Here is a 27,009-nt window from a genome sequence, read left to right on the forward strand (position 1 = left end):
GAGTCCCTTATATGTTAATTGACTTCCCCCTATCTCTTTGCAGTTTCCACATTTCTCTTACATTTAAATAATCTGCATTCCATTATTAAAAAAGAAAATTCCCTTATATCTGTGAAGTTAGTCTAGGCACAGACAAGTGTTGTTGTTGGAAACATATTTTGTCATAATTTTTAAAGCAATCCCATTCTTTTTTAACCCTGTCGCCTGAGTGACTTCTTATTAATTCCGTCATTTTGGCTAGTTCAAGGTACTCACACAACTTTAATTGCCTTTCGTCTTTTGTTGGTGTTAACTCATTTTTCCAGTATTTTGCTATTAACATTCTGGCTGCTGTTGTCGCATAAAGAAACACGCTTTTATTTTCATTTGGAATGCTTATCGTTAAAATGCCTAATAAAAAAGTTTCGGGTTTCTTTAAAAATGTATATTTTAGCATTTTTTTTTGTTTGTTTCTCATAAATCATGTCCCATTTTTTTAATTTGGGGACAAGTCCACCACATGTGGAATAAGGTTCCTTCATTTTGTTTGCATCTCCAACACTTGTTGCTATTATTTTTATTTATTTTAGCAAATTTGGATGGGGTCAGGTACCATCTGTAAGTCATTTTCATAAAGTTTTCTTTAACCAGATAGCACACAGTAAATTTTAAGTCTTTTTTCCATAATTCTTCCCATTCAACTCTTCTTTTCTTATCTGTGCTGCTGTGATCTCCTGGGTGATGTGGATGCCGTTAGGCAGTTGAATGTGCATGCCTAGTTGGTCCGTTTCCCCTTCCTCTCACCCCCTGCGTAGCCCCGGGGGCTGCCAACCTACGCTACACCACTGGCCATGAGACATTACCCTTATAAAAAGCATTTTCACTTTCTACAAGTCTAATTTGGGAGGACAATTTTCCTGGAGGGTTAATCTCTCCTTCCTAGCTGCAATGCCCAGAAAGATCACATACCCCAGCTGCGATGGTGCGTATTTTCAGGTGTGTAGGGAAGCAACACAGCTGGGGAGTAGAGGGGTATTTCTTACCTCATCTGCTATATCCCACCCACCAAAATGGTCCCTCCTCCATTGTAACTGTAGCAGAAGGCTTCTTTGCACACATGACCACCTTAGCACATGGCTGAAGTGGGTGCCACGTGCTGAAAGAGTCGTGAATTCTTCCTGCATGTCCATTGGAACAAGTGTCAAAGGTCACGTTTCATTTCTTCCTTTGTGCATTTCCCACAAATGAGAGTTAACAGAGGTGTCAACCAGTGTCAACACCACAGTACAAAGGGAGCAAGGCTCTCAAAAACGCGCATATGTATGGTTTCCTAAGATGTCTGGCCTGCAAATCTGACAGCTCTTTCTTTTTAAATGTTGCAGGTGAGATTTCTTTTCTGTAACAGTGAGCTGCTGACCCCCTGAACTGAAGCGGCATTTCTGCCAGCTTAATTAGCTGTGCTGATAAGAGGAATCATTATGAAACCTTAAAGATATTCTTGGTGATACTCAGCACACAGATGCTCACCATGGACTGGCCTTAACCGGCTCCACATGCTGTTCTCGCTGATATGTCAGCTACATTTATTAGCTCAGGAAATGAAAAACACCACCAATGCACCACTTATTTAACCGTACATCTTTTGCCCTTCTGTGATTTTTTTGACCTATTCTTAACTGCTCTGAGTTTGGTTTTCTTTTCTTTTCAGCGTTACACTGTGCATTCAGATTATGTCCAGCTCTACTTCATAATGCATTATTGGATAAATATGACGTGCGGCGTAACTTAATAATGCAGAGTCTTCTTCAGTAAAAGAATAAAAGCTTTACTGAGTTAAAATAAACTCATTTGCAAATGCAGTGGTACCTCTGGTTATGAACTTAATTCGTTCCAGAGGTCCGTTCCTAACCTGAAACCGTTCTTAACCTGAGGTACCACTTTAGCTAATGGGGCCTCCCACTGCCGCCATGCCACCAGAGTGTGATTTTTGTTCTCATCCTGAGGTAAAGTTCTTAACCTGAGGTACTACTTCCGTGTTAGCGGAGTCTGTAACCCAAAGTGTTTGTAAACCGAGGTGTTTGTAACCCAAGGTACCACTGTAACAGCACGGCGAACAGAAGATTAAACTAGCTTCAGCGCATACACAGAATTACTGAGTCACACAGAGTCTCCATTGAGCACAGGCTTCACAGAGTACAGACTCCACCTTACACACACAGAGACATAGACTGAGAGAGACACCGAGTCTGCCTGCAAGCAGATACAATACTTATACAGTGGTACCTCGGGTTACATACACTTCAGGTTACATACACTTCAGGTTACAGACTCCGCTAACCCAGAAATAGTACCTCGGGTTCAGAACTTTACTTCAGGATGAGAACAGAAATCGTGCTCCGGCGGCGCGGCGGGAGCAGGAGACCCTATTAGCTAAAGTGGTGCTTCAGGTTAAGAACAGTTTCAGGTTAAGAACGGACCTCTGGAATGAATTAAGTACTTAACCCGAGGTACCACTGTACAGGGAATGAGTCATCCTCAAGATGAGTCACAGTGATTCAGCATGCTAAATCATTCTGCAGCTTTTCAGCATTTCACAACATTTCTAGACTCCTTTACTGCTTCCTTTACTGCTTCTGCTCTCAAATACCTTTGTCACATGACAAAATATGTTTTATGGTCCCTTTTTGGAAGTGGAACAGTCACCTTGCACCACAGCCTCAGAACTGGGACTCTATAGTTCCATCCTGAGATAGCTCAGTCAGTAGAGCACGAGACTATTAATCTCAGGGTTGGACTAGGTAACTCTAGTGGTCCCTTCCAATTCTACAACTCTATGAGTCCCATGGCTGAATGCTTCTCCACCTATCCAAAACTTTCAAGACCTGGCAGGTCAAGATGAGTCCCCTGTTCCTCCCTATCTAATTCCCACCACCTTCATCTTCACATCTCATCTCTTAGGCATACTCAAAATCTTAAGTAATCATTTGTCTCTGTGTGGTTTCCATTTTAACATCAGCGGTAACCTTGGGAATAAATTTCGCTCTTGACATCAGCTCGTCCAGTTATCTGATTGGTTGCTCTCACTTGGCAACATTGTGATGTAATGCATGAGCTCAATAGTCAAGATGGTTTAAAACCTTAGAACCTCACTCATATTGCAAAAGTGGGGATGAGACATCCTTAGAGGAGGGAGAGAGGCAATTTTTTGCCAATCTCCCACCTTTCCCGCTTACTCACTCACTACTATTGCCACCTCCACCTCTAGATGGGCGTAATATGCAAAGCGCAATGCGTGAGGGTGCCTGAGCTGGATTCAACCATTAGATGACAAATCAGGTTGAAACTGGCTAGTTTTGTGTCCTGATTAGTAATTTATAAAATGTCTTTTCATACATGCAATGCTCAAAGTATTTATCATAGCTCTACTCTTGTTGGGAAGACATAATGGATTTCATAAAAGGTTTGGTATTTTTGTCCAAGAGGTATTTTTCACTGGTAAAATCTTCAGTCTCTCTCTCTCTCTCTCTCTCTCTCTCTCTCTCTCTCTCTCTGTGTGTGTGTGTGTGTGTGTGCAAGCCACCCACTCAAGCTATTGAAATGCACATACAAAGAAAGATAATTTGTGTCTTCCAGCCATATGCAAGTGAAAGGCGTTTGTGTACAATTTACCTTGGTGTGATAGATGCAGATATAATGAAATAAGCAGCTCATAAAGAACTTTGTCAGGACACCCATTACTCAAATGGAACTTGAAATCTCAAAGGAACCAAAGAAGCACCACACACATAGTGGACTGTCAACATACTTTATCACAGGCAAGATCAGCATTAAGAAAAGTTAGCTGCATTTTCTGAGCAGATTTTTTTTTAAACTTCCCTGAAGATTCCATCGCAGGCTAAATCAAGGGTAATAACTTGGTCTGCTACTGCATAGATCAGTTAAATCACTATTTTTTTTAAAAAAGAGCATGCAATTTTAAAAACTTTCCAAAACACAACTTTTTCCAAACTAAAAACAACAGCCAAATTTACTTGGGGCTAGAAATGGGTGGTATGTACTACTGCCACTCAAGTCTGAAAAGGCATGTCAGAGGCAGAATTGTAAAACTGTGTTCTCATAAATGGATCTACAGTAAAAACCAGTATGGTCCTAAAAGAAAGATGGAGATGTAATGCTCATCTTGTACCAATTTCGCCAACGAGCCCTTGGAATCTGGTTGACTATACAGCTGGGCAAGGCTTTGCAATGGGTATCCAGGGCACCACTTGGCAGAATGAACAGAACACGACAGGGCTGGTTTATCACATGTTGAAGTAAGTGAAGTAATACTTCCGATGAGATCTCAGAAGGTCATCAAAAGCAGAATCTAAAACTGTCCAGCTGCTCCAGTGGGTTGAAACCAACTTACCTCTGGATGAGGACTGCAGTGCTCTCAGTCAGTGTTCTGCATGCATGAACCCATTGCATTACAGTGGTACCTCGGGTTAAGTACTTAATTCGTTCTGGAGGACCGTTCTTAACCTGAAATTGTTCTTAAACTGAAGAACCACTTTAGCTAATGGGGCCTCCAGCTGCCACTGCGCCGCCGGAGCACGATTTCTGTTCTCACTCTGAAGCAAAATTCTTAACCCGAAGCACTATTTCTGGGTTAGTGGAGTCTGTAACCTGAGTCTGTAACCTGAGATACCACTTACAGATAGGTAGCCGTGTTGGTCTGCCATAGTCAAAACAAAATTTTTTTCCCTTCCAGTAGCACCTTAAAGACCAACTAAGTTAGTTCTTGGTATGAGCTTTCGTGTGCATGCACACTTTGAGGTACCACTGTATACGTCACCCAGAGTTGAGCAATCGGATATCAAGTGTACAGGAATGTGGGAACTGGCCCAGTCTATAAATTGCAAGTCCGAGCACAATTCAAAGTGTTGGTGCTGACCTTTAAAACCCTAAATGGCCTCGGTCCAGTATACTTGAAGGAGCGTCTCCACCTCCATCGTTCTGCCCGGGCACTGAGGTCCAGCGCTGAGGGCCTTCTGGCAGTTCCCTCGCTACAAGAAGCCAAGTTACAGGGAACCAGGCAGAGGGCCTTCTCGGTAGTGGCACTCGCCCTGTGGAACGCCCTTCCACCAGATGTCAAAGAGGAAAATAACTACCAAACTTTTAGAATACATCTGAAGGCAGCCCTGTTTAGGGAAGCTTTTAACGTTTAATAGGTTATTGTATTTTAGTGTTTTATTGGAAGCCGCCCAGATTGGCTGGGGAAACCCAGCCAGATGGGCGGGGTATAAATAATAAATTATTATTATTTTTATTATTTTTATTATTCCAAAGAATAAAATGAAATTGGGATTAAGGGGTTTTATCAGGACAGTGGAGGGCATGCGTCATAGGTGCCAATTCCATGGGGTCCTGGGTGCCCAAGAACCCACAAAATTCCCCGTGTAGGTGCTGGGCACCAACAAATTTCGGACCCGGGCTCCCATGGTCACAGGGCTAAACTGGAACTCTTGGCACTGTGTGCTGTGTCCTGCACAGGGTGGGGCACAAGAATGGGGGGGGCAAGGAGGGTCAGTTGTAGAAGAGTGAGAAATGTCCCTATTTTCATCAGTGGAATGTCAGAAGGCATGGAATAGGACCGGGCTGATCTTATTATTGCTTCAATATTCCTTGGGTGTTCAAAAGCATATAACCCATAGCTGTCAACCGCCCCTTATTTGGAGGGAAAGTCCCTTATCCCAGGGCCGTGTCCCGCTGCTGTCCCTTATTGATGATGTCCCTTAAATTTACCGGGTTTCAAAGGAAGCAGCTCCTCTCCCTCCCTCCCTGCCAGCCAGGGAGGAGGGAGGCTCCAACTGTGTTGCTTGGCTGCATTGCTCACCCAATAAGGAATCTAAGAACGACTGGGGTGGTGGTGGATCTTGAATGCCTTGTGCCAATCAAATCGGCCGTGTTGCCTGGGGACTCGCCTTTGCTCAGCGCTTCCCAGCGGAGAGGTGATGGTGGTTTTCCTTGCTGCATCCCCTTTGCCGGGTTGCTGCGCTGTGGGAACCACCGCTTGAGGCTTTGTTTGGCTGCTGGCTGGGCTTTCTGCCTTTGGCTCGGAGGGGCTCAGAAGTTGAACATACCTGTGCTCGCAAAATCCCTTATTTTGGCTGCTGATCTCTTATTTTCGAGGCTGCTGGTCCCTTATTTTCAAATCTGTAAGTTGACAGCTATGGTATAACCCCTAATGGCAACCTCCATTTGCCACTCTCTGTCTTTAAGTAAATGCGAAGAGCCAGAATGGATCGATGTTGTTTTGCAGGCAGCATTCAAAAGGGCAGTTGCTCTAGAAGTACTAGCCTTTGGCCTTTGCACTAATCAACACGCAGAAAATGACACCGGGGCACCTCGGTTCTGAGGTACTTCAAATGTTCAGCAGAAGTTGGGAAAGGTTTGAATAGCTTTTTCGTATTGCATTTATTAAGTGTAATCGAGCTTGATCAAATATTGAGCACAGGTCTAACGAAATCCTAGAGGATGTACCTTGGGGCCTCATTATTTTCAATTAATTATCATTTTATAGGTAGGCTCTGAACTATGCCTAGGGGAGTGCACCAGCACAGCTTAATTCTTCACACAGGAGGAAGAAATGTGTAAAACTAATTTTCTCAAAGGAAATTAAATGGCCACTAAAGCTGAATCTCATTTAAAATGTATCTCTTTTGCCCAGAGCTTGTACACGATTAGAAGTTGAGCACGATCACAGATGTAGTCTTACGAGTATTAACGAAATCATATTAAAAGTGATACTGGCCTTTTTCTTTCTTTTACTCTGAAAATCATTCCTCCCTTGCCCCGTTGTGCTTTAAAGCAAAAATCCTGGACTGCATTTCAGTTTGGGAGAGTGGGAAATGAAGAAGAAAAACCTTTATGGGTTAGGAATCATGTTAGTTCTAGAGGTTAGCATAAACAGCTTAGTACAGGGTTCCCCAAACTTAGGTCTCCAGCTGTTTTTGGACTATGGTTCCCATCATCCCTCACCACTGGTCCTGCTAGCTAGGAATGATGGGAGTTGTAGTCCAAAAACAGCTGGAGACCCAAGTTTAGAAAACCTGGTAAAAGGAAACTATGGTTGGTGTATGTTGCCACTGTTTGATGTGAACTTTAATTCGTGTTACTGTTTGCATGGTGATATTTTTCTCCTGTATAAATGCAACATCACTTTCAAACTTTTGTCTGTGTGATTTATGATCGAGCATATGTTTTTCTGTTTCCACTAGTTCAGTCGCAAGGTATCCTGCCCTGCCCACCCCATGACACATGATTCTTCCTCAAAAGCAGGATGGGAAATTTGTCTCTTTCTGGATGTCATTGGATTACAACTCCCATAATGCCTGACTGCTGCTGGCAATGCTAGCTGAGATTGATGAGAGTTGTGGTCAAACAGCATTTGGAAGGCCGCGAATTCCCTCTTTCTAATTAAATGCATGCATTGTTTATATCTAGCTCCAGGTGTACAATGGAGTATACTTGGGGCCTGCATTCTGAGTAAAATTATGTCAGCCTAGATAGCTCAGTTGGTTAGAGCATAGTGCTGATAATGCCAAGGTTGCAGGTTCGATTCCCCATATGGGACAACTGCATATTCTGGCATTGCAGGGTGTTGGACTAGGACTGGGTGATCCTTAGGATCCCTTCCAGTTTTATGTCTAGGATTTTGGTATATGAGGTAGTATTGAACTAAGTTTTACTCACAGGAGACCCACTGAAATTAATGGACCTAAGCTATGCTTCCAATTTGACACACACCACTTCTCTGCTGCCCCTGTGTGTTTCCCATACATCATATAAATTTTGGAGACCTCACATTTCTTTTCCTTTTGGGGTCAAGCTTCTTTGTTGTGGTTCCCCTGTATCGAGCTGTCAGGTCGACGACTGCAGAGGCATTGCTTGATAGCACTGGATGTCTGAACCACTCATCACTAAAGTTCAATAATTTTAATGGGTGTAAAACTTAGTCAAATAACACCCATTGTCAGAAACCACCTTCCACAGAAGTTGAAGAAATATACTGTTTTGGAAAGGACAACTAGTTTTGCCTTGAATAATCCCAGTTTTTTGTTTTTGTTTTTTTACAGATTAAGATGTTTGGTGAAGCAGCTGGAGAAAGGTGACGTTAATGTGGTTGATTTGAAGAAGAATATTGAATATGCTGCATCTGTCCTGGAGGCTGTATACATTGACGAAACAAGGTAGGTCTACAGAACTTGGGGCAATTGACTGAATCTGGCTGGATATATTTGTCTAGCTCTCCATTCATCCTACCACCTGTCTGTTGGAAGAAGGACTTCTCTGAGTTACATCACATCTGCACAAGTCACGACTAAAATAAGATGGTAATGTAACCCTTAGGCCAGCATCCATTTTGGAGATAATGTAGGTGCGTTGCTTTGAACACTAGAAAGGAGGTCAGTTCTAAATATTTGAATTATTTTTCTGAGTTCAGAATCCAGAATGTCCTTAACCATGTTGAATGCTGCCTTTTTGTGATCTTTATCCTCAGTTCAATAGAGTTAGATGTTTTTGGGAACAGAAGGTGCTCAATGTTGTTCAGTTACTCTGACTGTTGGAACTTGTCTCTCAGTACATCTGTGATTAATTAGCTTTTTGTATGGCTACACATGCAGAAAGTCTTTTCTTTTTTCATCGCAAGCTTTGTACATACTTGACTTCTATTGAAATGGTTTCACAGCTAATTTCATGCGTCTCATTTTTACAGTTAGAAATAATGTTTAGGGTAGCCATGTCAATGAAACTGTATCTAGTGTAAGACCAATTTCCAGCTTGTTTACCTAAGTTTTACATTTCACAGTCTTGACTTTCTCAACATTTTTGTATCGAATGGAATGTTCTCCCAAGTGTGGCTGCCAAAACGTCTTTAGGATCACTTGGATTTGGAGTATGTGTTTGGTCCTATTTCCTTATTAAATTTAAGGTCTGGTGTTTTCATAATTCCAGGAAGCCAGCCAACCTTGTTATATAGTAAGTGTGATACGTGTGATTTGCATGACTTTCTTGTTTATTATATGCACACACTAAACATGATACATTTGGAGTTAATAAATAAGAGAACAAGAGGAACAACCTGTCTGTGATTTCCTGTAACCTCTGCTGAGAAATGAAAATTAATAGAAAAGGAGTAGATGCCATTATCCAACAATTCTGCATCATACACAGATTTCTGTGCTCTTGTCCAAGTCAAATTTTTGTCATAGCCTATAGTTATTCTGTTTGCACCAGTGTTGTTGTTGTTGCTGTTGTTACATTATGAGTTGGGGGGGTCAGTCTGGACGGACCCTGAGTCCCCTCTTAACCTTCCATCCTGTACCTTCAGTCTACCAGCCTTTCTCAACCTGTGGGTCCCCAGATGTTGTTGAACTACAACTCCCATCACCCCTAGCTAGCAAGGCCAGAGCTCAGGGATGATGGGAGTTGTAGTCCAGCAACATCTGGAGACCCACAGATTGAAAACCGCTGGCTCTAGTCCCATTGTCAAAGTAAGGCTTTAGCTGGCCAGTTAACTGCTCATCAGCATCTCAAAGAATGAGATTAGTGATGGCGCTTTCTAGGAAAGGGAATAAGCTCCCCTCCTTTCCTTCATTGAGCTGCTAGCTGCTATGAAGGAGAACAATAGCCAGAATGGTGCATGAGAGCTGGAAGGAGACAGAGACATGCTCTGTGCTGGATCTAAAGCTGTTGCAAATTGAGGAACAAGACCTTGTGGGGTGTTAATGTTGTGAGCTCCCTTCCCATCCTATGCTATATGTATAAATAAAACCATATTGACTCTAAAGACACCACAGTTTTCAACTGACCTTCATTCAAAGAAAACTGAACCCTGGAAAAGCACTTAGAACCAAGGGTGCCAACTTGAACAAAATATTGGAGGGGACCATGCATAATCGATCACATGACATGGCACACAAACATCATTTGAATGAGAATTCCCCTCAACTTTGGGGGGCCCTGTCACCCTCAAATATTTGGGGGTGGCAGCAAAGGGACCTCGGTTCCTAAGATTTTGTTCCTGTGCTTGGAAGTCCTGGAGTCTCTCACCCCTCAGAGATTGGAGCTTTGTGTAACATAACTATTGCTATTACTGTTATTTATATTCATATTATTACATCTAGATCTTACCTTTCACTCGAGGAGTTCCCGGTGACATATAAGCTCGGGCTCTCCCCCTTCCTGTTTATCCCTGTGAGGTAGATTAGGTTGAGACTGTGACAGGCCCAAGGTTATCCTCAACACCGAGTGAGTATTTGATCCTTGATTTCCCAAATCCTGGCCCATTATTCTAATATATCATACTAACTGTGGGAGGGGCACATGGGGCCGCTCCTCCTTTAGGTGGGCAGAATCAGCTGTAGGGGACATGATCCTGTCACTCTTCTGGCAGGCAGGGTCAACATGAGGTCACAATGGCCAGCCTTTCTTCTTCATCAGCATGGGGGAAACACTGGTTGGCCCCCTCACCCCAACTGATTCAAGCAGCCACCTGTGTGTACTATGTGCCTTTCTGTAAGATACTGCCGCAAGCTGAAAAATGAAACCATTGCCAAAATAAGTTTCTTACTGAGGTGAGTATATGTGGCGGCATGTTGTAGCTTCATGACAGAGTAGAGATTTAAACCTGGGTCTCCCAGATCCCAGTTGAGCACTCTGCACAATATAGTTATTTCTAGGCAGAAACTCCAGTGCATGAAATGGTTCACTGATTCTCCCCGAGAAACATCCATCTTCTAAATATTAAAATACTTCTGAATTTATTTAAGAATTGAAGGAGCATGGAAGAATGACAGATTTCTCACCTCATAGAAACATTCCCTATGAAATAACTGGCTTTGCAAAGTCACATTCATGCATTTTCTGCTTGGAACAGGGGCCCTACATTGAGCTAAAGTAGATAATTCATGCTGCACTTCTGAAACTTTTAGTCTCAAAGATGTGCTTCCAGATCATGTGGTTCAGAATGTTCAGAATGTACTTTGATTAAGCAGCTCCCCAGATCTTTTTAATATAGCCGGATATCAAAATGCATCATTCAGACTGGCTTGCAAAGTCCCCACTGTCCCTCCTCTGCTTCTTCATTCTTCTAAAACATCTGCTATATTACCACAAATGGGAACTGTTAAAATATTCCCAAAAATTCAAGGAGAACATTCAAATGAAACATTTTACACAGTTCCGCCAGCCTAGCGCTTCGATGCATTTGGGGAGCACTTGCCTAGGTAAATCCCTGGCCTGTGTCACAAGAGTTAAATTTTCAGGAGTCCCCAGCTAGCAAAATAAGAATGGGTAACAATTGGCTAGTCCAGACCCCATTATGTGTTTAATATGTGTGTTTCCCACTTGCCTAGAAAGTAATAGCTTTTAGTGGAAAAATCAATAAGGCCTGATTGTATTTTTCCTGTTGCTGAAGGTTGGGGGAGGCAGCAGATATGAAATGCATTTGATTCAAAGTAATTCCAAACTTTAAGTTTCTTTGATCGGAAACTTTACATTTAAAATTTGAAACTGTAGCATACCCTCCAACATTTCCCTGATGAAAATAGGGAAATCCTATTCAATAGTAGTAGTAGTAGTAGTAGTAGTAGTAGTAGTAGTATACTCCACCCATCTGACTGAGTTGCCCCATCCTCTCTGGGTGGCTTCCAACATATATAAAAACATAATAAAACATTAAACATTTTTTTTAAAAAAACTTCCTTATACAGGGCTGCCTTCAAATGTCTTCTGAATGTTGTATAGCTACTTATCTCCTTGGCTCGGAGGTCGCATAACTCCATACCCTCCAAGAGTTCTCCAATGAAATTAGGAACATCTCACCACATGCTCCAACATTGCTCTGGTGAAAATAGGGACGTCCTAAGGGAAAGCAGGATATTCTGTTTAGGGAAGCTTTTAATGTTTGATGTATTACTGTATTTTAATATTTTGTTGGAAGCCGCCCAGAGTGGCTGGGGAAGCCCAGCCAGATGGGTAGGGTATAAATAAATATTATTATTATTATTATTATTATTATTATTATTATTATTATTTAGAAACCAGGATGGCATCTGTAAATCCAGGACTGTCCCTGGAGAATAGGGACACTTGGAGGGTCTGTGCTGTAGCCATCATTTGCATCTTAATGCTGCATGGGAGGTTATTCTGACCAGCTGCATACAAGAAGAACACAGATCTGGAGCTGAGAATGTTGCTGGCCTGGAGCTGGGGCTGCTGGGCACTAGTATATCCCAAAGTGTGGGATTGTAACACAATCCTGTAAAGAATGAGAGAAGCCTATCTTGAAACCCCCTAAAAGCAGGGGTGGCAAACCTGTGGACCTCCCACAGGTTGCAGGACTCCAAATCCCATCAGCCCCAGCCAGTGCAACCCAATGGCCTGAGGTTATGGGTGTTGTAGTCGATCAATCTCCGCAAAAGCCACAGGCTTCCCACTTCCCACTACATTACTGTAGTAAAGAAAAAGCATTTTGAATTCGTTGTAAACATGCAGCACCAGATGGCAATGGAGAGCAAAAAAAAAAAAATTATTTGTGATATTCCATAGCAATTTTTCTCCTTCTGTTATAATCAGTGGCGGAGCTTCATGCTCTAGCACCGGGGGCAGACAATAGGCGGGGGCGGGGCTGGCGCACGTCCTGGTGGCGTGGCACGCCACCTACGGGGGCAGGGCGCCCAGCACGGGTGGGGGCACAGCCGCGATGGAACCCCACCAGGATCGCGCTGCCAGGGGTGGTGCACTCCCCCACCCCCCTCTTCCTCCGCCAGTGGCTATAATGATTTAATTTCTGAGTTATTTATAGAGCCCCCCCCCCGCCCTGGTGTGTAGATCCATACAAAATTGTGTTTATTAGGAGAAATTGACGCTGAAATGCTAAAGAATTTTCACGAAGATGTTCCCCCCCCCGAATTGCTGCAGAAATATAGAAAATGTAGAATTTAAGATTAGAAAAAGGAGAAACCGAGAGAACTGAAATGGACAAATCCTCCATTTAAGAGCCAGCTAGGTTTGGAGTCAGACAAGTCAACTATTGTGGCTCGTTGAGGATATGCAGAGATGGGCCAAGATGTTTTGATGCCTGGTGAAGAATTGTGTCCCTAATCATTTGTGTGTACACTGATGCAGAACAATTAAATACAGTAATGATATGTTGCCTGCTATTTGCATTTTACCATGTGCCACCTGAGGCCAGCTGCTTCACCAGTCTGCCTCCACGGGCAAGGCCCTGCCATAATTAGCAATAATAGAGGGGTTGCCTGCAGTGTCCGCTGAAGAGAAGGCAGAGGTCTTTCAGTCACTTCCAGCACCTCACAGCATGCATTTGATGTAACTGAATTTCCAGGAAACAAATAACACCTTGGAATTAGATTTTCTCTTAACCTTTCGCTTGAATTACTACTGAGGTCTCATTAGACACAAATTTGTCACAAAGAGAAGAGGAAGATCATAAACAGGAAAAAAAAGAGGAGGATGAAAACGAAGAAGATGAATAAGCTAAAAGAAGTTCTTCACCTTTTTTATGCTCAGACATTTCCATGACAGCCTCCGCCAAACAGGTGCCCTCCAGATTTTTAGGACTATGGCGAGATCCTCACCATATATTGAAACATTTAAAACACATGACTCGCTCAAGGAATCTTGGGAACTGCTGTTTCCACCACACAGAGCTACAGTCCACAGCAGTGAAATATACTCGGAGCCGAGAGTGGATTTCATGCTCTTTATTCAGCTCATAGTGTTGAGGAGGAATGAATGTTCCCCCAGAATGTCTGCTTTATATACATTATTTACACAATGGGCCCCATGTGATTGGCTAATTCCAGGATTCTCCTGTAGGCCAATCAGGTTGCGGATTCACTTCCACCTGGAGCTGGATTGGGTGGCTCCTGTGGACCAATCAGACTGCTGCATTCTGGACCCTATTGTTCTAGGACCAATCAGACTGCTGCATTCTGAATAATATTGTTCTAGGACCAATCAGACTGCTGCATTTTGGATCCTATTCAACTCAGTACATAACAGCACCCTTAACAAACTGTGATTCCTAGGATTCTTGGGGGTGGAGGGAGTCCCTCCCCCAAGAGTGCCTTAAAGGGTCGCCTTTAAATGTATGGTGTGGGTGAGCACCAAGACCCTCTTAACTCCCTGCCAGTATGGCCATGCTGGCTGAAGTATGGTGAAGTATGTTCCACCACAGGTAGAAAGTCCCACCCCCACCCCAAATATATGGGCAAGATACTTATAAAAGTAGTCCTCAAAAACACAACTGAAGTAGTCTTAATTTGGTTGCGATCCTCTGACCAGTGCCTTAGATTATTTCCTCCTTGCCCGCCTCCTATTTTGTAGCCGATCATTCCATTATCATAACAGCAAAGTCCTTCAAATATTATTTCCCATTTGCTAGCTGAAGTGCTACTGAGCTGCTTCTTCTCCCAAGCAGAAGTGGGCCTTCGAGAGCAAACAATGTTGGAGAAAGGCAAAGTAATCAGTTCTTCAAGCTGAGAAGAGAGTCAGGGCAGCTCTTCATGCCCACTTCATTATTCATTTCCTGGAGTAGATGATGGAACATCAGCAAAGTATATAATGGAACCGAATATAACAGAATACCAAAGGAAACCGTCTTGAAACCTAAAATGAGTATGCAAGATTATCAACGAAGATTGTAATGTTTGTTGTTTATCGGGCTGAGGATGGTCTCGGGTGCTGATAAAGTTGTTTTTGATATTTGGGGATACGCTGCTGATAAGATTTCGATCTTTGTCAGTCAGCTGCTTATATTTTCCATTTAATGATGGCCTAGGTCATAATGATGGTGATCTTATTTTATTCTATTAAGCCCCTTTAAGGCATTCTTAAGTGGGGATGCACTGTTGTGCTGTGGTGTTTCCTGCAGGGTTCCCATAAATTGACCAGTCTGGAAGAGGCTCTTCTGAGGAAGGAAGAGACTCCCAAAACCCAGTTAAGGAAGAGGGGTTGTGAGCCCTTAAGACTATTACTGAAAGTTAGGAGTTGGATTTGTTAAAGGGGTGGGTAGACGCGGCTTAGTCATGCTGGCCACATGACCCGGAAGCTGTACGCTGGCTTCCTCCTCCAATAAAGCAAGATGAGTGCCACAACCCCAGAGTCAGTCACGACTGGACCTAATGGTCAGGGGTCCCTTTACCTTTACCTTACCTGAAGGAAAGTGCCACCTCAGAAAGGGAACAAACTAAAAAGCTGAAAAACCTCTGTGAAACGAATTCAGCAAACTAGCTTATTAATTCTGAAATAACCTACGTTTCTCCAGCTGTATTATAATACCTTGTTTTAAAATAAATCTTTATTGTCATTTAAAAAACAAAACAGAAAACTGACCAGTCTGAAAACAGGATATGGGACTAGGTAGGCCTTTGGCCTGATCCACTAGACCTCTTTTTATGTTCTTTTCTGCACCACAATCCAGAATTATGGAATACTGCATTTAACTGCTGCAGGTTGGGTTTAGCTAAGGTTGGGTTGAGCTAAGAGCTTTGAGCGCCTGGTCCATATTTTCCCCTTCCTATTCTGAAGTCTGCAGATCTTCTATACTGATCCATGCACCCGATATATATTTACAGGAGACTCTTGGATACAGAGGATGAGCTGTCGGATATCCAGTCAGATGCAGTCCCGCTGGAAGTACGGGATTGGTTGGCGTCCACCTTCACAAGGAAAATGGGGATGACCAAAAGGAGGCCAGAGGAGAAACCAAAGTTTCGAAGCATTGTGCATGCTGTACAAGCAGGGATTTTTGTAGAAAGGTGAGTTCTGGCTTTATAAGAACAAGGAGGACGTGGCATAGCTCAGTGGTAGAGCATCTGACTTGAGTATGAAAGACCCCTTTGGCATCTCTGAGCAGACTAGTAAAGTCTTCCCCGAGAAACCCTTAAGAGAGTCTGCCAGCAGACAACACTGAGCTTGACTGATCAGTGGTCTGTCTTATGTTCCTAAACCATAATAAGCCATAGTTTGGCTTACCATGATATGCAAGCCAGGCCATTGTTAAGCTTGTAGCATCTTACATTTCTTTTCTCCATGGGTGGGTTAGTTCATTTGTTTTAGTCCTCTTTGTAACGATCATTTGAAGAGAGGTCTGAAATCTTGATAAGTGCTAAGACGGAACATTAAAATTCTTTATATAGACTAGAAACTTAATGTTAATGTTCCGCCTTTGCACTTAGCAAGATTTCAGATCTGTTGTTTCCCATATGCGAAGACCACAGTAGGGTTTGAAGTGTAAGAAAACAGCAGAATATATTAAGAAACATGTTAGAGAGGGTGAAATTAGATAAAATGAAACCTTAAAATGTAATTGTATATAAATTGAGTTATAAACATTGATGTTGGGTGAATGGGAATTGTTTTGTTGAATAGGAATACAATTGTTCAGTAATAAATGTAACTTATGAAAAAAATGTTTTGTTTTGTTTTTTTAAAAAAGACAGAACATTAAAATTCTGTTTCACCACACATTGACCAAGAAAGTGTTATCTTAAAAACAGATAAGCATGTGGCAGTATTGAAAGGACATTGGCATAAAATGCAGAGATCAGATATAAATATCAACAAATTCTATTGTAAGTTGGCGTATGCCTTCCCTTACTTTCAGGAGCAAACATTTTTGGCTCCCATCTTTCACAAGATTTTAAGGGTCTTTTTATATCAAATTTCAAACTTCAAATTGCAAGGGGAACTTTTCCAGAACTGCTCCCAAAGCATAAACACATCACCATTAGTTTTCAGATGCTGTTTCATTTACGCTTCTTTTCTTCTAGAATGTATCGAAAGACCTCTAGCATGGTCGGCTTGGCCTATCCAGCTGAAGTGATGTTAGCTTTTAAGGTGAGATCAGTTTGTGGACTTTACTACAAAGTAGGGATTTGGGAGAAATTCTGTGCAGTTTCAGACAGTGCAAATTTGGTCGGTTTGCCTTTAAATGCACGCGTACCAAAACAACCACGTCCCAAAATGCACACTTCCCCAAATTTTGCAATGCATTTCTACAACCAAGTAATATGTACAAAAACAATATACTAGCACAAACTGTGATTGCAGCTGCAGGTGTAAGTGAAAGCAACATACAAATATTTGCTATAAGAGAAAATGTTGCTTTGGGCAGTGCAAGCAATTTGGCCTTCCAGATTGAATGATCCTGCTCTCCACCCCACACGTGCTGTCAGGAGCTCGTTCTACACTCAAGTAGGACCCTGGCAGAGACACATGCCCGACTGGCATGTTCTCTCCCTCCTGGTCTTTCATTCAGGAGCTCCAAAAGCTTTATCCACCCCGAACATCACAGCGACTGATGCCAACAGACACCGGCATACTTAGGGATCTGCAGAGCCTTTGCAGCTTGCGTAACAGACCTCAGCAACTCAGCATTTTGGCTAATCTACTTTATTTACATATAAACACACACGGAGCACTGCAGCATGGCTCCCTCTCTCTATAGCATCAGACAGCAAAGAGAAAAAACGAAGAACAATAGTCCCACTTCATGGAACACAGTAACACAAACATCCTGTCTCCATCACTTCCCACTCTGTGGAGTCAAAACATACACCGTCATGTGATAAACAAAAATCCCATGACTGCAATCATGGAGCAGGAATTCTAACACGTGCTGTTTGGGAAGCCCCATTGCTCAAACAGAAGTCCTTGTGATGGGGCTCGAGGAGCTGGATCCCACCCATATATTCTAGCTACTGGAATATAGTACAACCAGCCCCAACCTGGCGTCCTCCAGGTGTTGTTGCGCTACAGTTTCCCACATTACTGACCAATGGCCATGCTGTCTTGAGCTTGACCCCTTGCTTGAGCGAACAATTTCCTAAGCATTTCAGTAAGAAATACACACGCAAGGAAATGTTTCTTCCCGCTTTCACAAAAGGTTTGTGATTGTATGGCTTCTTCCGCTTAGTTGTGATGAAATTTAGGTATTATTAGAATGGTAAGATGTATCTGTTTTGAGAGGTGTTGCTCAAAAAGGTAATCATTGCTATTGTTTCAGTAATAATAATAATAATTTATTTATACCCCCGCCCATCTGGCTGGGTTTCCCCAGCCGCTCTGGGCAGCTCCCAGCAGAATATTAAAAACACAATAAAGCATCAAACATTGAAAAGTTCCCTAAACAGGGCTGCCTTCAGATGTCTTCTAAAAGTCAGATAGTTGTTTATTTCCTTGACATCTGATGGGAGGGTGTTCCAAAGGGTGGGCGCCACCACCGAAAAGGCCCTCTACCTAGTTCCCTTTAACCTCACTTCTTGCAGTGAGGGAACTGCCAGAAGACCCTCAGAGCTGGACCTCAGTGTCTGGGCTGAACAATGAGGGTGAAGACGCTCCTTTAGGTGTTCTTTTTCAGCAAGGCTACCCCCACCCTGTGATTCCTTCTAACTTGAAGTGGTAGCTTATATGCAGAAAGGTTTCGAGATGAGGGTGTTCTTCAAATAAACGGTCCCAAAATCTATATTATGAGGAATCACAGTCTAGCAAGAGTCCTTTGCCACACGCATTTTGGTTTTCAGCCCAGAGCAAGTTGGGGACTGCAAGAGACTAAAGACCTGCGGTAAGAACATTTCTGGTGCCAATATGATTCCCTGACAATTATGGGATGTCAGGGTAACAGGTTATTGAGTGCAAATTACTTCATAAACAATGTTGAACATGATCCAGCCAGATCTGAGCACGTTTAAGACCGAGCACTCAAAACTCAAAACCTCAGTGCCATTGGCCATGTCTAGGAAGGAAGAGTATTACATAAATGGGGTGCCAGGACTGAGTAGGTCCTTGCGCATGTTGTTGTGGCATACTAGTTTTCAGGTAACTGTGGCAAAATAACCTCCTTCACGGGTATAGGCAGGTCTATAGATTATTCTCAAGGTCCATACCTTATTCTCAAATGGTGCTTGTTGCTTGAATGAAACAGAGTTTAATTGCTGCCCCTCCCCTGAATTTTCTGTCTCCTATCAGTGGAGAATGTATGCAAATCCTTAATTATCCCCCTTCCTCAAAATTATTTTACAGGATGTTGATAAATGGTCGTTTGACGTGTTTGCCCTAAATGATGCAAGTGGGGGACACAGCCTGAAATTTATGATGTATGAATTATTTACCAGATATGATCTATTGAACCGTTTCAAGGTAAGAGGCTTTCCCTTAAAGAACTACCACATCTACCCACACCTAAACATACGCCAGAGAAGGGAAAGCAGGCATATGGTTTCTTTACAGAGAAGTGGAGAATGTTTATTCTATTCATTACTGGAATGACAAAGGACAAGATGAAATTCAATGGCATGTTTAGTAATTTGAGTAAGATAATTATATTATCATTTTTCTCTCTTTTTCTTTCTCCTTGTCTTTTCACTTCTCTTCTCGTTTTTCTTTTTTGCTTTTTCTTTCTCTTTTCTTCCCTCTCCTATAGGGTCTTTTTTATCCTTATCTACGGAGAATCTGAAAAGCGTGGTGATTACGTACATCCATATTGTTTTGTTATTGAATATGCAGGCCAAATTTTATTATACACACACACACACACACACACACACACACACATATATTTGTGTTGATTGCTTTGTTATATACAACTGCTATAAAATACCAGATATAGGAATTATGGCATATTGTTAACTTGCAAAGAAACATTTTGCACACAGACACACCCAAAGGAAGTTATTTCATGTCATTTATTTATTTATTTGTTGCTAAATACTCTGTGTTAACACATGTGTATTGTAATTAAATTATCATAAAATTTATATGCCGCTTGATTGTAAAAACAAAAACAAAAAAACCAACAACCTCAAGGTGGTTTACAACAGGACAAAAGAAAAAAATCAAGAAAAAAATCACAACCATCGTTTAAAACATACAAAAGTTAAAATACTAAAACAGATTAAAATTGCCCCAACTTTCTAAGGATCTGGGTACACTTGTCTAAACAGGATTATTTTTTAGCAGGTGCCAAAAAGAGTACATTGAAGGCTCCTGCTTGATCTCAATAGGCAGGGAGTTCCAAAGTGCAGATGCCATCACACTAAATTATAATTATAATTATAATTAAATTTTATAATTATAATTATATAATAATATTAAAAACACGATCAAACATTAAAAAGTTCCCTAAATAGGGTTGCCTTCAGATGTCTTCTAAAAGTCAGATAATTGTTTATTTCCTTGACATCTGATGGGAGGGCATTCCAGAGGGCCACTACCGAGAAGGCCCTCTGCCTGGTTCCCTGTAACCTCATTTCTCTCAGTGAGGGAACCGCCAGAAGGCCCTTGGAGCTGGACCTCGGAGTCCAGGCTGAATGATGGGGGATGGAGACGCTCCTTCAGGTATACTGGGCCGAGGCCGTTTAAGGCTTTAAAGGTCAGCACCAACACTTTGAATTGTGCTGGGAAATGTACTGAGTCCTTACAAAAAATAATTATAAGCAACGTGTACAGAGCTGACTTGAAGTGGGCTGGCAATCAAGGGCTCAGGCCAAAAGAAGGGCAAGCATCTTAGGCAGGAGCTGGGCTGAATAAATGCAGAAGACCGAAGGTCAGGAAACTAGTGCATCAGTTTGGCAGTGACAGAAAACAGGTGCCACCCACCCAAGTGACTATTTGCCTAGACTGAGTGAAGCTTCAGTAGCTTCAGTTCTAAGCAATCCCACAAGATGGGCTCTGCAATGTCACCTGTTGTCCGTCTCAGCACAGGAGGATTATGGGTTGTTGCTAAATGTCCTATCGGCAGGTACCAGTTTGCATACATGCTGGCTGATTTCTAGCTAGCGCCATCCCCAAAACTCAGGATGGAAGATGGCATGGCAAAATTAGCACCCTCAAATCTGCTGATGACCCTGGTGATTATTACTTGTGCTTGCCTCTTGCAGATCCCAGTTCCTAGCCTTATTTTGTTTGGAGAAGCTTTGGAAACTGGCTACAGCAAACACCGAAACCCTTACCACAACTTAATCCACGCAGCTGATGTCACCCACACGGTGCATTGCATCATGCTTCTTACGGGGATCATGGTAAGAAATAATGAGCTGGTCTGAGCCCAGAGGATCGGGACATGGTGACATAATGCAACCTATCAGTGAACACTGGCGGGAGACATACTGCAAATATATGTTTTTTGGGGGGTAGGCAAACCAGAGGCCACAATCCAAAGAGCACCTTTAAAGGTAAAGGGTAAAGGGACCCCTGACCATTAGGTCCAGTCGTGGCCGACTCTGGGGTTGCGGCGCTCATCTGGCTTTATTGGCCGAGGGAGCCAGCGTACAGCTTCCGGGTCATGTGGCCAGCATGACTAAGCATGACTAAGCCACTTCTGGCAAACCAGAGCAGCGCCGTTTACCTTCCAACCGGAGTGGTACCAATTTATCTACTTGCACTTTGACGTGCTTTTGAACTGCTAGGTTGGCAGGAGCAGGGACCAAGCAATGGGACATCACCCTGTCGTGGGGACTCGAACTGCCGGCCTTCTGATTGGCAAGTCCTAGGCTCTGTGGTTTAACCCACGGCACCTTTAGGGATGCTCAAAGGCAGCCTGCTTCTAGGCACTGTCAGCATTTGACTCAGCATTTGACTATGACTTTGGAGTCACTAAAATAAAGCTTTTGATGGTAGCCAACTCTCTCATGGTCCATGCATTTTTTTTAAGCTCTCTCTCTGCCCAGAGATTAACAGAATGCCAGCCTGAACCTTTTATCCTTGGCTATTTATCCTGATGGTATCCTGATGGCAGAAATGAATGAGGAGCAAGATGCTAGGAAAGCTATATGGTGTCTTGAGGTATATGTGGCTTGAGGTTTAAGACAACATTGATAAGTGCAAAGGTTATGGACCACTTCCTGCAACCTTTCTTGCTGTATGGGAGTATGATAGCACAAAGGCTAAGCCAGTAGTGGGGAACCTGTGACCCTCCAAATCTTCTTGGACTGCAGCTCCCCTTGGCCCCAACCAGCATAGCCATTGGTCAGGGACTGGGGCGGCCCAAGATGTCTCAGAACCTGAGGCAAAACGCACCAACTCTGTAAGGAGTCTCCCTCATTGGGTGGAAGGGGAGTTTTCCACAGAGCTTTGCTACCAGTTCCTCTCTGCCCCTAGAGGCCAGGGAGACGAGCTGCAAGGCTGGGTGGCAGAGCCGGGTGATGCCCCTTAAGTGGTGCTGCTTGAACCAGCCACCTCACCCAATCTCACGGGTGGGCCGGCTCTGTCATGGACAATGGGAGTTGTAGTCCAGTAACATCTGGAGGACATCCCCATCCCTGCTCTGTATTAAGAAAGGGTAGGATTCTATAAGACAAGACAACTTAGCCAGAGATGAACTATTTGTACTTCATATGATGGAAGGTTTTGTTGTTGTTGTTGACTAGCACTGGCTCACCGAACTGGAAATATTAGCAATGATCTTTGCAGCTACAATCCATGACTACGAGCACACTGGGACTACGAACAACTTTCACATCCAGACCAGGTAAGCTGGTGGTATAAGAACAAACACATAAAACTGGGAAGGAGAAAATCTTTGAGCAGGCTTTCAGGCATTGCTTTCCCGCAAGATCCCATGGCAGACTCCCAAGCCGGTATTGCGCATGATACAATGCAGAAATTTCCATCAGTGCGATAATTTCGGTGCTTCCAGAAGGCACGAGGGACAGAAGAGAAGCAAAGTCACGAGTGAAGGGTTCCCAGCCCTCGCTTGAAGCTGGTATTGGCACTTCAAAGTTTATTTATATCCCCTCATTTTTGGCAGGAGCTCTGGTGCTAGAGATCATCCAGGCTGGGCACTGGTCAAGATCCCAGAGGTTTAGAAGGGGACCCTCGTTGGCTCAACCTAGCAGTGTGTAGCTAGGTTATCGGATGTGGCATTGATATAACACTATGGCGTCTCTCAGTCATTTATAAGGGTGCCAAGAAATCAGCCCACTTCTCCCTAGCAATTCTTTTTTTTCATACAATTGCAGCAAAGACTTGTTGAGAAGGATTAATCTAAACAGTCCTGCCAGTGGGAACCATTGCAATGGGTCCTGCTAGCAGAATGGGACCCCCCCTCTCCTTCCCACCTGATCCCCTCCAAATTGGCTCTTGGGGGTCAGAATAACCCCCAAAACAGTGCATGGTGGGAGGAGAGGGGAGATCTTTCCACCTGGCAAATAGAACTGCTTCCACGGATGGAATGATTGCCTCAATGCTATTTTGAATTCCAGCCATTGTGATTTGATATTCATATTGCACCGTTTAATGAAGAGATGGAGAACCTCAGGCCTGAGGGTCAAAAGTGACCCACCAAGCCTCTCAGGACTCTTCCCCAGTCCATATCCCTTTGACTGGACTGCATCCTTGAACTCTTGCTTCCCCGGATGGTGGGTAGTGTCCGGGAACATGCTGAGGGGGGCTGCACTGAGGAAGAATGGTGGGAGCCTCCCCCTGCTCCTGATAAGGATCCTGAATCTTCCCAGGAGCAGGATGACAGTATAGATTTGGAACAGTGGTTTGCAGAGGGGCATAGTTCAGAAGGCAGAAGCTGGGAAATACTGGATGGGGAACAGCTAGGAAAAGAAGTACTGGGAGAGAGAGAGTTAACAGATCCACTGTCTCTGGAAAGCTTTCATCCGCCCAGCCCAAGGTCAAGAAGAGCTGATAAGGTGGCAGCGCAGAAAGCACAGTGGTTATGAGCTCAGGGTACAAGATGCGGTAGTGACGTGGGTGACTAGGCAGGAAGTGGATGGAACCCTTAACTGGGAGCACCACCATTCCTTGGAAATGGATTTTTTGTTCTCTCGCTGTGATCATTCAAGTTTCTAACTTGTAGGAAGACTCCTTTTCCTTTGTTCTGCTTATCTACTGCCAGAGGGGGGAGGAAGCCAATTCCCTGAAGCCTGGCAGGTAGAGAGGTCTGCGTGTGAACATGTGTGAAACAACTGCATCAATTGCTCCTCCCACTTTTGTCTCTGGCCCTGCTCAGCACTGGCATGTGGCCCCTGGAAGTTTGCCTGACAATGAATAGAACCCTTGGACTGTCAAAGGTTCACCATTCATGATTTAATGATACAATGAAGGGGTGTTTTCTTCTTCGTTCTCCCACAAATTGCTATGACCCCCCAACCGAAAATGAAGACTCGTTTTCCCTCACCCTATCACGCTGCGTGTCCTAGGACACTGCTCTTGCCAGACATGTTACTCAGTTCATAAACTTTACAGACTTAGAATGCGTGTGTTGATTTATTTATCCAGTGTCATATCTGCTCCCATGGCGACAGTGTCAAGCCCAGGCTTGCAAGCTATAACTAAAAATAACTTTTTACCACTCAGTCCAGTAATTCCAAATTTAAACCACTTTTCTATTTTGATCTTAAATTATGGGGCCATTTTTTTAAAAAAACACTGAATAAAAACTCAGCCCTTCTCATTTCAGATTTCAAAAGCAAAGATAAAATTGAGATAGTTCTAGTTTTTAAAGGATTTCATGCCCTGATGTGACAGAATGGGCTGCAACATATTGAATTGGAGGTTCCTCACCACTGTCATAAGGTGTTTTCTTGTGCCTCAGCTGGATGCAGCTCTCCTGACTCACCTGACAGGTAGATAAACCTGCCAAGGTGTTGTGAACTCAAGCTTAATATCCCACTCTTTGCATCTAGGTCAGATGTTGCCATTTTGTACAACGATCGCTCTGTTCTTGAAAACCATCATGTAAGTGCTGCTTATAAGATTATGCAAGAAGAAGAAATGAACATTCTGGTGAACCTAACCAAAGATGAGTGGAGGTAAGACAGGTGGGCTTGTTGACACGCATCATAGGCCCGGCTCATAGTATTCCAGCTACCACAAAAGCTCTTCCAGTTGGTTGGCTACCATGTTGCCAGAGTCATATGTCAAAACTTTCTCCAGTGTGAGTGGTCTGTGTCATGTGGATTTTGCCCATTCCAGAGACCCCCGGGTGTAAGGTGGTATATAAATTCAATAAATAATATAGAATAAATAAAAATAACTCTTCGGGGTTTCAGACAGGGAGCCTCTCTCAGCCCTAACCTGGAGATGTCAGGGATTGAACCAGGAAACTTCCGTATGCAAGGCAGATGCTCTACCCCCTGAGCTATGGCTCTTCCACATCAGCTTTGTGTGCAGGATGGGGGTGTTGCTAAGTATTAAGAAGACTCAGGGGTACAGGCTTATGACCCCAATCTGCGCAAAGATATCCCTGAGATAGTCCCAACATTGCCCTTGGCACATGGGTTCTTTTAAAGGCTCATGTGTGCAGTTTATTTTCCCTTCCCAAGATGTGGAGAAATAGCCCTCAGAAAGCATCCCCACAGGGTAACAAAGGTATGCTGCAAAATGCCCTTCCTTTCTGAGATGTTATCCAATGGAGGTGCTGTCCTACCAGGCGCATGCTGAGATGGCTGCAAGTCACCACCTGGTAGCTTTTCTGTCACCAAAGTAGTCACCTCCCCCAGCTACTGCACACCACAGCATGAGTGGCGCTGTGGTTTAAACCACTGAGCCTCTTGGGCTTGCTGATTAGAAGGTTGGCAGTTCGAGTCCCCAAGACGGGGTGAGGTCTCATTGCTCTTTCCCTGCTCCTGCCAACCTAGCAGTTCGAAAGCACACCAGTGCGAGTAGATAAATAGGTACCACTGTGGCGGGAAGGTCAACGACATTTCCATATGCTCTGGCTTTCGTCACGGTGTCCTGTTGTGCCAGAAGCAGTTTGGTCATGCTGGTCACATGACCTGGAAAGCTGTTTGCGGGCAAATGCCATCTCCCTCGACCTGAAAGTGAGATGAGCGCCACAACCCCATAGTCACCCTTGACTGGACTTAACCATCCAGGGGTCCTTTACCTCCTGGTGAACCTCCTTCTTTAAGGGAATCCTCCCGAGATCTAGTTGGCTTCTCTTCCCCTTCTGAGTTCTCAAGCGAAAGTCCAGTGCTGGTGGTAAAGTCTTAACCCTCTCCACGTTCTGCTGATTGCAGTTATGTGGAAATCAGGCAAAGCATCCCACCCAGAGCCCCAGAATCTAATTACAGTTCATGATTCTGAAATGAGGGATAACAAAACAGCAGGACCGATGAAGTAATAGCAGGGTTGCGTTGTCGTATTTTTTAAGTACCCAACTCCCATCAACTCTCAGGAGGCTGGAGGTTTCCAGATAATAATAATTTGAAGTGCTTTTCTCATTTTAAAAAATAATGTTCATGCTCATCCCAAGAGATAAATTAACCATCGCTTTGTGAGCAAAACGTCTCATTAGAGAATAAATACGATTGTAATTTAGTAATGCTGACTGTCTGCAGGGAGCTGCGCACCCTCGTCATCGAGATGGTCTTATCAACTGACATGTCAGGCCATTTCCAGCAGATCAAAACAATGAGGCACAGTCTGCAGCAGGCCGAGGGGTAAGTGCCTCCCCCCATTCTCTCTCCAGTGCTGTGTGTTAACATACAGTTCCTATTTGAATGGGAGGGAGGGGGAGACTTGCTGTTGCGGGAAGATAATGTGAGAAAATCTTTGAATGGGCAGGATAGACAAAGCCAAAGCCATGTCCCTGATTCTTCATGCGGCCGACATCAGTCATCCATCAAAAATCTGGAAGCTGCATTACCGGTGGACGATGGCACTGATGGAAGAATTTTTTCGACAGGTAATATCCGTCTCCCATGTCCAAACCTGTTCATAAAGATCCCTTATACAGTGGTACCTCGGGTTAAGTACTTAATTCGTTCTAGAGGTCCGTTCTTAACCTGAAGCACCACTTTAGCTAATGGGGCCTCCTGCTGCCGCCGTGCCACCGGAGCACAATTTCTGTTCTTATCCTGAAGCACTATTTCTGGGTTAGCAGAGTCTGTAACCTGAAGCGTATGTAACCCGAGGTACCACTGTATTTGTTAGTGGATTTGGTTGTAATATTCCTTTATCTTTCTACTTACTACTTGTAAGAAAGGGTGAAGTAAGAATTCGTTTCAG

The 27,009-nt window shown here is 43.5% G+C and overlaps 1 protein-coding gene across 5 annotated transcripts in view; it reads left to right on the top strand.

Annotated features, from left to right (window-relative positions):
- The window catches only part of PDE1A (phosphodiesterase 1A), a 147,536-nt gene that overhangs the window by 95,577 nt on the left and 24,950 nt on the right, over positions 1-27,009 (top strand). For 4 of the 5 annotated variants that reach the window (XM_053409450.1, XM_053409485.1, XM_053409464.1 and 1 more), the window contains exons 2-10: positions 8,097-8,210; positions 15,624-15,806; positions 16,821-16,887; positions 19,072-19,188; positions 20,928-21,068; positions 22,416-22,516; positions 24,684-24,809; positions 26,340-26,441; positions 26,566-26,686. In XM_053409450.1, the coding sequence (XP_053265425.1) occupies positions 8,097-8,210; positions 15,624-15,806; positions 16,821-16,887; positions 19,072-19,188; positions 20,928-21,068; positions 22,416-22,516; positions 24,684-24,809; positions 26,340-26,441; positions 26,566-26,686 (1,072 nt within the window). Of the gene's footprint in view, positions 1-8,096; positions 8,211-10,488; positions 10,599-15,623; positions 15,807-16,820; positions 16,888-19,071; positions 19,189-20,927; positions 21,069-22,415; positions 22,517-24,683; positions 24,810-26,339; positions 26,442-26,565; positions 26,687-27,009 lie in introns of those variants that run through there. The other variant, XM_053409474.1, reaches the window with a different exon arrangement.

Source organism: Podarcis raffonei, chromosome 1 (assembly GCF_027172205.1).
Source record: "Podarcis raffonei isolate rPodRaf1 chromosome 1, rPodRaf1.pri, whole genome shotgun sequence".
In the NCBI taxonomy this organism is placed as follows: domain Eukaryota; kingdom Metazoa; phylum Chordata; class Lepidosauria; order Squamata; family Lacertidae; genus Podarcis; species Podarcis raffonei.